Source organism: Hyla sarda, chromosome 5 (assembly GCF_029499605.1).
Source record: "Hyla sarda isolate aHylSar1 chromosome 5, aHylSar1.hap1, whole genome shotgun sequence".
Taxonomy (NCBI): Eukaryota; Metazoa; Chordata; class Amphibia; order Anura; family Hylidae; genus Hyla; species Hyla sarda.
The window spans coordinates 12,983,882-12,996,781 of NC_079193.1; the positions used below are offsets into that span (position 1 = coordinate 12,983,882).

Genomic DNA, 12,900 nt, shown 5'->3' on the forward strand with positions numbered 1-12,900 from the left:
CGACCACTGGGTGGGAAGGAGATCATTCACCACAGGGCTGCAGGGAATTGTCCAAGGTTTGCTTTAATGGGTGGGGTGGCTGATGTGTGGGAGGGAGAAAAGTGACCTCACACTTACCAACAAGGGATCCTGGGACTTGTAGTTGGAGGGCGGTAAGTCCAACAGAAAATAAAGATTTCACGAAAAGAAAGCAGCAGCGTTATGGTGGACTCACAACACAGCCATTTAGTACCAAGATAAGCACAGATCCTTCCTAAACATGTCCATTACTGTATAGCAGGTCAGTAGTAAAATCACCTTATGGTGGAAGACAAGACCTTCTAGAACAGTGGTCTCATACTGTGGCCCTCCAGATGTTGCAAAACTTTAACTCCCAGCATGCCCGAACACTAAAGGTCTGTCTGCCTCCTCCAGAGGATGCACACTGTCCTCGAAAGGTAAATCAAGGCTTCACTCTCATCTTATCCCTTAGTGAAGGGGTCTTCAAACTGCAATCCTCCAGCTGTTGCAAAACTTCAGCTGTTGGCTGTCCGGGCATGCTGAGAGTTGAAGTTTTGCAACATCTGGAGGGCCACAGTTTGAAGCCACTGCTCTAGAAGAAACAAGCCATATGGTCACAAGGAGGCAAAACTGACCTGACAAGTTAATATAACATTCCGCATGGTTTTCTGGTTTTCTTTCAATGACGATAAGTTCCCAGTCATACACAACAGATGTGATGCTGGGGTTACGTAAATGTTTGTTGTCGGTTGCGATCAGGTAGACATGTGGTCGCGCCTCCAAGAAGGTTAGCGAAAAAAACCCAAACTAAAGCAATGTCAAAACGTTCAGCGTGGAAAGTCTGATTTGTTGATAGAACGAAGAACCTGTTTATCATGGCTACAAACTGATGTGTGTGTGTGACCGTCCTGTACATGTGTTATAATCCAGAGACCACAGGGAGACAAGCGCAGCTCTGCTACATCCAACACACATCCAACACACCGCCACACTGCGCACTGATCTATAAACAACTATTCAAGGAGAGTTACTTTTAACCATCTTATTCATATTCAGTATTACAGTAGTTATATTCTTGTATATAGGAGCAGTATTATAGTAGTTATATTCTTGTATATAGGAGCAGTATTATAGTAGTTATATTCTTGTATATAGGAGCAGTATAATAGTACTTATATTCTTGTATATAGAAGCAGTATTATAGTAGTTATATTCTTGTATATAGGAGGCAGTATTATAGTAGTTATATTCTTGTATATAGGAGCAGTATTATAGTAGTTATATTCTTGTATATAGGGACAGTATTATAGTACTTATATTCTTGTATATAGGAGCAGTATAATAGTACTTATATTCTTGTATATAGGGGCAGTATTATAGTAGTTATATTCTTGTATAAAGGAGCAGTATTATAGTAGTTATATTCTTGTATATAGGGACAGTATTATAGTAGTTATATACAAGAATATAACTACTATAATACTGCTCCTATATACAAGAATATAACTACTATAATACTGTCCCTATATACAAGAATATAACTACTATAATACTGCTCCTTTATACAAGAATATAACTACTATAATACTGCCCTTATATACAAGAATATAAGTACTATTATACTGCTCCTATATACAAGAATATAAGAGCAGTATTATAGTAGTTATATTCTTGTATATAGGAGCAGTATTATAGTAGTTATATTCTTGTATATAGGAGCAGTATTATAGTAGTTATATTCCTGTATATAGGAGCAGTATTATAGTAGTTATATTCTTGTATATAGGAGCAATATTATAGTAGTTATATTCTTATATATAGGAGCAGTATTATAGTAGTTATATTCTTATATATAGGAGACAGTATTATAGTAGTTATATTCTTATATATAGGAGCAGTATTATAGTAGTTATATTTTTGTATATAGGAGCAGTATTATAGCAGTTATATTCTTGTATATAGGAGCAGTATTATAGTAGTTATATTATTGTATATAGGAGCAGTATTACAGTAGTTATATTCTTGTATATAGAGACCAGTACTATAGTAGTTATATTCTTGTATATAGGAGCAGTATTATAGTAGTTATATTCTTGTATATAGGAGCAGTATTATAGTAGTTATATTCTTGTATATAGGAGCAGTATTATGGTAGTTATATTCCTGTATATAGGAACAGTATTATAGTAGTCATATTCTTGTATACAGGAGCAGTATTACAGTAGTTATATTCTTGTATATAGGAGCAGTATTACAGTAGTTATATTCTTGTATATAGGAGCAGTATTATAGTAGTTATATTCTTGTATATAGGAGGCAATATTATAGTAGTTATATTCTTGTATATAGGAGGCAGTGTTATAGTAGATATATTCTTGTATATAGGAGCAGTATTATAGTAGTTATATTCTTGTATATAGGAGGCAGTATTATAGTAGATATATTCTTGTATATAGGAGCAGTATTATAGTAGTTATATTCTTGTATATAGGAGCAGTATTATAGTAGTTATATTCTTGTATATAGGAGCAGTATTATAGTAGTTATATTCTTGTATATAGGAGCAGTATTATAGTAGTTATATTCTTGTATATAGGAGGCAGTATTATAGTAGTTATATTCTTGTATATAAGAGCAGTATTATAGTAGTTATATTCTTGTATATAGGAGCAGTATTATAGTAGTTATATTCTTGTGTATAGGAGCAGTATTATAGTAGTTATAGTCTTGTATATAGGAGGCAGTATTATAGTAGTTATATTCTTGTATATAGGAGCAGTATTATAGTAGTTATATTCTTGTATATAGGAGCAGTATTATAGTAGTTATATTCTTGTATATAGGAGCAGTATTATAGTAGTTATATTCTTGTATATAGGAGCAGTATTATAGTAGTTATATTCTTGTATATAGGAGCAGTATTATAGTAGTTATATTCTTGTATATAGGAGCAGTATTATAGTAGTTATATTCTTGTATATAGGAGACAGTATTATAGTAGTTATATTCTTATATATAGGAGCAGTATTATAGTAGTTATATTCTTGTATATAGGAGCAGTATTATAGTAGTTATATTCTTGTATATAGGAGCAGTATTATAGTAGTTATATTCTTGTATATAGGAGCAGTATTATAGTAGTTATATTCTTGTATATAGGAGCAGTATTATAGTAGTTATATTCTTGTATATAGGAGCAGTATTATAGTAGTTATATTCTTGTATATAGGAGACAGTATTATAGTAGCTATATTCTTATATATAGGAGCAGTATTATAGTAGTTATATTTTTGTATATAGGAGCAGTATTATAGTAGTTATATTCTTGTATATAGGAGACAGTATTATAGTAGTTATATTCTTGTATATAGGAGCAGTATTATAGTAGTTATATTCTTGTATATAGGAGCAGTATTATAGTAGTTATATTCTTGTATATAGGAGCAGTATAATAGTACTTATATTCTTGTATATAGGGGCAGTATTATAGTAGTTATATTCTTGTATAAAGGAGCAGTATTATAGTAGTTATATTCTTGTATATAGGGACAGTATTATAGTAGTTATATACAAGAATATAACTACTATAATACTGCTCCTATATACAAGAATATAACTACTATAATACTGTCCCTATATACAAGAATATAACTACTATAATACTGCTCCTTTATACAAGAATATAACTACTATAATACCGCCCTTATATACAAGAATATAAGTACTATTATACTGCTCCTATATACAAGAATATAAGAGCAGTATTATAGTAGTTATATTCTTGTATATAGGAGCAGTATTATAGTAGTTATATTCTTGTATATAGGAGCAGTATTATAGTAGTTATATTCCTGTATATAGGAGCAGTATTATAGTAGTTATATTCTTGTATATAGGAGCAATATTATAGTAGTTATATTCTTATATATAGGAGCAGTATTATAGTAGTTATATTCTTATATATAGGAGACAGTATTATAGTAGTTATATTCTTATATATAGGAGCAGTATTATAGTAGTTATATTTTTGTATATAGGAGCAGTATTATAGCAGTTATATTCTTGTATATAGGAGCAGTATTATAGTAGTTATATTATTGTATATAGGAGCAGTATTACAGTAGTTATATTCTTGTATATAGAGACCAGTACTATAGTAGTTATATTCTTGTATATAGGAGCAGTATTATAGTAGTTATATTCTTGTATATAGGAGCAGTATTATAGTAGTTATATTCTTGTATATAGGAGCAGTATTATAGTAGTTATATTCCTGTATATAGGAACAGTATTATAGTAGTCATATTCTTGTATACAGGAGCAGTATTACAGTAGTTATATTCTTGTATATAGGAGCAGTATTACAGTAGTTATATTCTTGTATATAGGAGCAGTATTATAGTAGTTATATTCTTGTATATAGGAGGCAATATTATAGTAGTTATATTCTTGTATATAGGAGGCAGTGTTATAGTAGATATATTCTTGTATATAGGAGCAGTATTATAGTAGTTATATTTTTGTATATAGGAGGCAGTATTATAGTAGATATATTCTTGTATATAGGAGCAGTATTATAGTAGTTATATTCTGTATATAGGAGCAGTATTATAGTAGTTATATTCTTGTATATAGGAGCAGTATTATAGTAGTTATATTCTTGTATATAGGAGCAGTATTATAGTAGTTATATTCTTGTATATAGTAGGCAGTATTATAGTAGTTATATTCTTGTATATAAGAGCAGTATTATAGTAGTTATATTCTTGTATATAGGAGCAGTATTATAGTAGTTATATTCTTGTGTATAGGAGCAGTATTATAGTAGTTATAGTCTTGTATATAGGAGGCAGTATTATAGTAGTTATATTCTTGTATATAGGAGCAGTATTATAGTAGTTATATTCTTGTATATAGGAGCAGTATTATAGTAGTTATATTCTTGTATATAGGAGCAGTATTATAGTAGTTATATTCTTGTATATAGGAGCAGTATTATAGTAGTTATATTCTTGTATATAGGAGCAGTATTATAGTAGTTATATTCTTGTATATAGGAGCAGTATTATAGTAGTTATATTCTTGTATATAGGAGCAGTATTATAGTAGTTATATTCTTGTATATAGGAGACAGTATTATAGTAGTTATATTCTTATATATAGGAGCAGTATTATAGTAGTTATATTTTTGTATATAGGAGCAGTATTATAGTAGTTATATTCTTGTATATAGGAGACAGTATTATAGTAGTTATATTCTTGTATATAGGAGCAGTATTATAGTAGTTATATTCTTGTATATAGGAGCAGTATTATAGTAGTTATATTATTGTATATAGGAGCAGTATTACAGTAGTTATATTCTTGTATATAGAGACCAGTACTATAGTAGTTATATTCTTGTATATAGGAGCAGTATTATAGTAGTTATATTCTTGTATATAGGAGCAGTATTATAGTAGTTATATTCTTGTATATAGGAGCAGTATTATAGTAGTTATATTCCTGTATATAGGAACAGTATTATAGTAGTCATATTCTTGTATACAGGAGCAGTATTACAGTAGTTATATTCTTGTATATAGGAGCAGTATTACAGTAGTTATATTCTTGTATATAGGAGCAGTATTATAGTAGTTATATTCTTGTATATAGGAGGCAATATTATAGTAGTTATATTCTTGTATATAGGAGGCAGTGTTATAGTAGATATATTCTTGTATATAGGAGCAGTATTATAGTAGTTATATTTTTGTATATAGGAGGCAGTATTATAGTAGATATATTCTTGTATATAGGAGCAGTATTATAGTAGTTATATTCTGTATATAGGAGCAGTATTATAGTAGTTATATTCTTGTATATAGGAGCAGTATTATAGTAGTTATATTCTTGTATATAGGAGCAGTATTATAGTAGTTATATTCTTGTATATAGTAGGCAGTATTATAGTAGTTATATTCTTGTATATAAGAGCAGTATTATAGTAGTTATATTCTTGTATATAGGAGCAGTATTATAGTAGTTATATTCTTGTGTATAGGAGCAGTATTATAGTAGTTATAGTCTTGTATATAGGAGGCAGTATTATAGTAGTTATATTCTTGTATATAGGAGCAGTATTATAGTAGTTATATTCTTGTATATAGGAGCAGTATTATAGTAGTTATATTCTTGTATATAGGAGCAGTATTATAGTAGTTATATTCTTGTATATAGGAGCAGTATTATAGTAGTTATATTCTTGTATATAGGAGGCAGTATTATAGTAGTTATATTCTTGTATATAGGAGCAGTATTATAGTAGTTATATTCTTGTATATAGGAGCAGTATTATAGTAGTTATATTCTTGTATATAGGAGACAGTATTATAGTAGTTATATTCTTATATATAGGAGCAGTATTATAGTAGTTATATTTTTGTATATAGGAGCAGTATTATAGTAGTTATATTCTTGTATATAGGAGACAGTATTATAGTAGTTATATTCTTGTATATAGGAGCAGTATTATAGTAGTTATATTCTTGTATATAGGAGCAGTATTATAGTAGTTATATTCTTGTATATAGGAGCAGTATTATAGTAGTTATATTCTTGTATATAGGGGCAGTATTATAGTAGTTATATTCTTGTATACAGGATCAGTATTATAGTAGTTATATTCTTGTATATAGGAGCAGTATTACAGTAGTTCTATTCTTGTATATAGGAGCAGTATTATTGTAGTTATATTCTTGTATATAGGAGCAGTATTATAGTAGTTATATTCTTGTATATAGGAGCAGTATTATTGTAGTTATATTCTTGTATATAGGAGCAGTATTATAGTAGTTATATTATTGTATATAGGAGCAGTATTATAGTGGTTATATTCTTGTATATAGGAGCAGTATTATAGTAGTTATATTCTTGTATATAGGAGCAGTATTATAGTAGTTATATTCTTGTATATAGGAGCAGTATTATAGTAGTTCTATTCTTGTATATAGGAGCAGTATTATAGTAGTTATATTCTTGTATATAGGAGCAGTATTATAGTAGTTATATTCTTGTATATAGGAGCAGTATTATAGTAGTTATATTCTTGTATATAGGAGACAGTATTATAGTAGTTATATTCTTATATATAGGAGCAGTATTATAGTAGTTATATTCTTGTATATAGGAGCAGTATTATAGTAGTTATATTCTTGTATATAGGAGCAGTATTATAGTAGTTATATTCTTGTATATAGGAGCAGTATTATAGTAGTTATATTCTTGTATATAGGAGCAGTATTATAGTAGTTATATTCTTGTATATAGGAGCAGTATTATAGTAGTTATATTCTTGTATATAGGAGACAGTATTATAGTAGCTATATTCTTATATATAGGAGCAGTATTATAGTAGTTATATTTTTGTATATAGGAGCAGTATTATAGTAGTTATATTCTTGTATATAAGAGACAGTATTATAGTAGTTATATTCTTGTATATAGGAGCAGTATTATAGTAGTTATATTCTTGTATATAGGAGCAGTATTATAGTAGTTATATTCTTGTATATAGGAGCAGTATAATAGTACTTATATTCTTGTATATAGGGGCAGTATTATAGTAGTTATATTCTTGTATAAAGGAGCAGTATTATAGTAGTTATATTCTTGTATATAGGGACAGTATTATAGTAGTTATATACAAGAATATAACTACTATAATACTGCTCCTATATACAAGAATATAACTACTATAATACTGTCCCTATATACAAGAATATAACTACTATAATACTGCTCCTTTATACAAGAATATAACTACTATAATACCGCCCTTATATACAAGAATATAAGTACTATTATACTGCTCCTATATACAAGAATATAAGAGCAGTATTATAGTAGTTATATTCTTGTATATAGGAGCAGTATTATAGTAGTTATATTCTTGTATATAGGAGCAGTATTATAGTAGTTATATTCCTGTATATAGGAGCAGTATTATAGTAGTTATATTCTTGTATATAGGAGCAATATTATAGTAGTTATATTCTTATATATAGGAGCAGTATTATAGTAGTTATATTCTTATATATAGGAGACAGTATTATAGTAGTTATATTCTTATATATAGGAGCAGTATTATAGTAGTTATATTTTTGTATATAGGAGCAGTATTATAGCAGTTATATTCTTGTATATAGGAGCAGTATTATAGTAGTTATATTATTGTATATAGGAGCAGTATTACAGTAGTTATATTCTTGTATATAGAGACCAGTACTATAGTAGTTATATTCTTGTATATAGGAGCAGTATTATAGTAGTTATATTCTTGTATATAGGAGCAGTATTATAGTAGTTATATTCTTGTATATAGGAGCAGTATTATAGTAGTTATATTCCTGTATATAGGAACAGTATTATAGTAGTCATATTCTTGTATACAGGAGCAGTATTACAGTAGTTATATTCTTGTATATAGGAGCAGTATTACAGTAGTTATATTCTTGTATATAGGAGCAGTATTATAGTAGTTATATTCTTGTATATAGGAGGCAATATTATAGTAGTTATATTCTTGTATATAGGAGGCAGTGTTATAGTAGATATATTCTTGTATATAGGAGCAGTATTATAGTAGTTATATTTTTGTATATAGGAGGCAGTATTATAGTAGATATATTCTTGTATATAGGAGCAGTATTATAGTAGTTATATTCTGTATATAGGAGCAGTATTATAGTAGTTATATTCTTGTATATAGGAGCAGTATTATAGTAGTTATATTCTTGTATATAGGAGCAGTATTATAGTAGTTATATTCTTGTATATAGTAGGCAGTATTATAGTAGTTATATTCTTGTATATAAGAGCAGTATTATAGTAGTTATATTCTTGTATATAGGAGCAGTATTATAGTAGTTATATTCTTGTGTATAGGAGCAGTATTATAGTAGTTATAGTCTTGTATATAGGAGGCAGTATTATAGTAGTTATATTCTTGTATATAGGAGCAGTATTATAGTAGTTATATTCTTGTATATAGGAGCAGTATTATAGTAGTTATATTCTTGTATATAGGAGCAGTATTATAGTAGTTATATTCTTGTATATAGGAGCAGTATTATAGTAGTTATATTCTTGTATATAGGAGCAGTATTATAGTAGTTATATTCTTGTATATAGGAGCAGTATTATAGTAGTTATATTCTTGTATATAGGAGCAGTATTATAGTAGTTATATTCTTGTATATAGGAGACAGTATTATAGTAGTTATATTCTTATATATAGGAGCAGTATTATAGTAGTTATATTTTGTATATAGGAGCAGTATTATAGTAGTTATATTCTTGTATATAGGAGACAGTATTATAGTAGTTATATTCTTGTATATAGGAGCAGTATTATAGTAGTTATATTCTTGTATATAGGAGCAGTATTATAGTAGTTATATTATTGTATATAGGAGCAGTATTACAGTAGTTATATTCTTGTATATAGAGACCAGTACTATAGTAGTTATATTCTTGTATATAGGAGCAGTATTATAGTAGTTATATTCTTGTATATAGGAGCAGTATTATAGTAGTTATATTCTTGTATATAGGAGCAGTATTATAGTAGTTATATTCCTGTATATAGGAACAGTATTATAGTAGTCATATTCTTGTATACAGGAGCAGTATTACAGTAGTTATATTCTTGTATATAGGAGCAGTATTACAGTAGTTATATTCTTGTATATAGGAGCAGTATTATAGTAGTTATATTCTTGTATATAGGAGGCAATATTATAGTAGTTATATTCTTGTATATAGGAGGCAGTGTTATAGTAGATATATTCTTGTATATAGGAGCAGTATTATAGTAGTTATATTTTTGTATATAGGAGGCAGTATTATAGTAGATATATTCTTGTATATAGGAGCAGTATTATAGTAGTTATATTCTGTATATAGGAGCAGTATTATAGTAGTTATATTCTTGTATATAGGAGCAGTATTATAGTAGTTATATTCTTGTATATAGGAGCAGTATTATAGTAGTTATATTCTTGTATATAGTAGGCAGTATTATAGTAGTTATATTCTTGTATATAAGAGCAGTATTATAGTAGTTATATTCTTGTATATAGGAGCAGTATTATAGTAGTTATATTCTTGTGTATAGGAGCAGTATTATAGTAGTTATAGTCTTGTATATAGGAGGCAGTATTATAGTAGTTATATTCTTGTATATAGGAGCAGTATTATAGTAGTTATATTCTTGTATATAGGAGCAGTATTATAGTAGTTATATTCTTGTATATAGGAGCAGTATTATAGTAGTTATATTCTTGTATATAGGAGCAGTATTATAGTAGTTATATTCTTGTATATAGGAGCAGTATTATAGTAGTTATATTCTTGTATATAGGAGCAGTATTATAGTAGTTATATTCTTGTATATAGGAGCAGTATTATAGTAGTTATATTCTTGTATATAGGAGACAGTATTATAGTAGTTATATTCTTATATATAGGAGCAGTATTATAGTAGTTATATTTTTGTATATAGGAGCAGTATTATAGTAGTTATATTCTTGTATATAGGAGACAGTATTATAGTAGTTATATTCTTGTATATAGGAGCAGTATTATAGTAGTTATATTCTTGTATATAGGAGCAGTATTATAGTAGTTATATTCTTGTATATAGGAGCAGTATTATAGTAGTTATATTCTTGTATATAGGGGCAGTATTATAGTAGTTATATTCTTGTATACAGGATCAGTATTATAGTAGTTATATTCTTGTATATAGGAGCAGTATTACAGTAGTTCTATTCTTGTATATAGGAGCAGTATTATTGTAGTTATATTCTTGTATATAGGAGCAGTATTATAGTAGTTATATTCTTGTATATAGGAGCAGTATTATTGTAGTTATATTCTTGTATATAGGAGCAGTATTATAGTAGTTATATTATTGTATATAGGAGCAGTATTATAGTGGTTATATTCTTGTATATAGGAGCAGTATTATAGTAGTTATATTCTTGTATATAGGAGCAGTATTATAGTAGTTATATTCTTGTATATAGGAGCAGTATTATAGTAGTTCTATTCTTGTATATAGGAGCAGTATTATAGTAGTTATATTCTTGTATATAGGAGCAGTATTATAGTAGTTATATTCTTGTATATAGGTGCAGTATTATAGTAGTTATATTCTTGTATATAGGAGCAGTATTATAGTAGATATATTCTTGTATATAGGAGGCAGTATTATAGTAGTTATATTCTTGTATATAGGAGCAGTATCATAGTAGTTATATTCTTGTATATAGGAGCAGTTTTGTATCACTACAGTTGTAGAAAGGGTAAGAAGTTGAAAAAGAAGTATAAATATTCCAATGCTTGAATAGGCATTAAAAGTGACAACCCATTACAGATCTGCACACAGAGCAGTTGTCAGTTCCTTTCTTCCACTGATGCTCATAGAAATTGCTTACCCAGCAGGGGGCAACAATGAGCTGAAGGAAACAGTAAAGAAGAAATGTGATCTGTCATGTATTCTATAGAATGATTAGGGGCAATCTATAAGCAATGAAACCAATATAGATTTTATTCTGTTAATACCTGTCCTGTGTATCTCAGGGATGAGCACTGCACCACTGTGATAATAGCAGCTATGGTTGGAATTGCTTTTTAATTTTAGGTTTTTAAAGGAGTACTCCGCTGCTCTGCATTTGGAACAAACTGTTCCGGACACTGGAGCCGGCAGCGCGTGACGTCATAGCCCCGCCCCCTCATTACGTCACGTCCCGCCCCCTCAATGCAAGTCTATGGGAGGGGGCGTGACATCCGTCACGCCCCCTCCCATAGACTTGCATTGAGGGGGCGGGGCGTGAAACCATAAGGGGGCGGGGCTATGATGTCACGAGCTGCCGGCGCCAGTGTTCGTAACAGTTTGTTTCAAACGCTGAGCAGCGGAGTACTCCTTTAATAATGTGTAATACAGACCGGAGAAGCTGTGGACTGGCCTAGGACTCGGCTGTCATGGCATTCAGCTTCAGGGGCCCGGAGAGTCATAACAATATTGCATCTTCTCTCATCATTTCCATTCACCGTATCGATCTGTCACCGAAACTCAACAGTCAATAACTGAGGGGTTTCCATGGACTTCTCCTCCGATCGCTTAAGTCTAGATACTGGGATCTTGTTCCAATCAAACATCGTAAACTGCATAATGGATCTCTGATATCCTCGCAGTAGAACTTTATCTTCAAGGGTCATCGCATCCGTCCTATGGAAAGAGCTTGAATAAAATCATCTTCTATAATATGGTGTCAAATTCCAAAAATTCGGAATCCTCAAAATAGAAAAATGTAGTATTTCTATTTTTGGGCAGCCACTGTCATGTGTACCTTGCAATTTTGGCAAATGCCATATAGAGATTCAAGTGCAGTAATGCCGCAGTTTACCAAGAATCATGGGGGATTCTGCTGCTGAGCCCTAATCCTTCTATATATGTCCCTGCTGGGCATGCTGGGAGTTGTAGTTTTGCAAAGCTGTAGACTCACTGTTTGGAAAACACTGGGACAAGACACAAGTGTTCACCTGTTGGGGTTAATAAGTTATATCGGTTACAAATCTATTCCCACAATACTATATACAGTGATGGCTGTAAATGTTGGCACCCCTGAAATTTTTCCAGAAAATGAAGTATTTCTCACAGGAAAGGATTGCAGTAACACATGTTTTGCTATACACATGTTTATTCCCTTTGTGTGTATTGGAACTAAACCAAAAAAAGGAGGAAAAAAAGCAAATTGGACATAATGTCACCAAACTCCAAAAATGGTCTGGACAAAATTATTGGCCCCCTTTCAAATCTGTGGATAAATAAGATTGTTTCAAGCCTGTGATGTT

The 12,900-nt window shown here is 29.7% G+C and overlaps 1 protein-coding gene across 11 annotated transcripts in view; it reads right to left on the bottom strand.

Annotated features, from left to right (window-relative positions):
* Positions 1-12,900, bottom strand: part of LRRC72 (leucine rich repeat containing 72) — a 100,467-nt gene that overhangs the window by 38,554 nt on the left and 49,013 nt on the right. The window contains exon 9 of one of the 11 annotated variants that reach the window (XM_056518886.1): positions 12,097-12,274. The exons of 9 other annotated variants lie outside the window; for them this stretch is intronic. In XM_056518886.1, coding sequence (XP_056374861.1) covers positions 12,109-12,274 — 166 coding nt within the window. In that variant the 3' untranslated portion in view covers positions 12,097-12,108. Of the gene's footprint in view, positions 1-11,954; positions 12,275-12,900 lie in introns of those variants that run through there. One more of the 11 variants, XM_056518885.1, reaches the window with a different exon arrangement.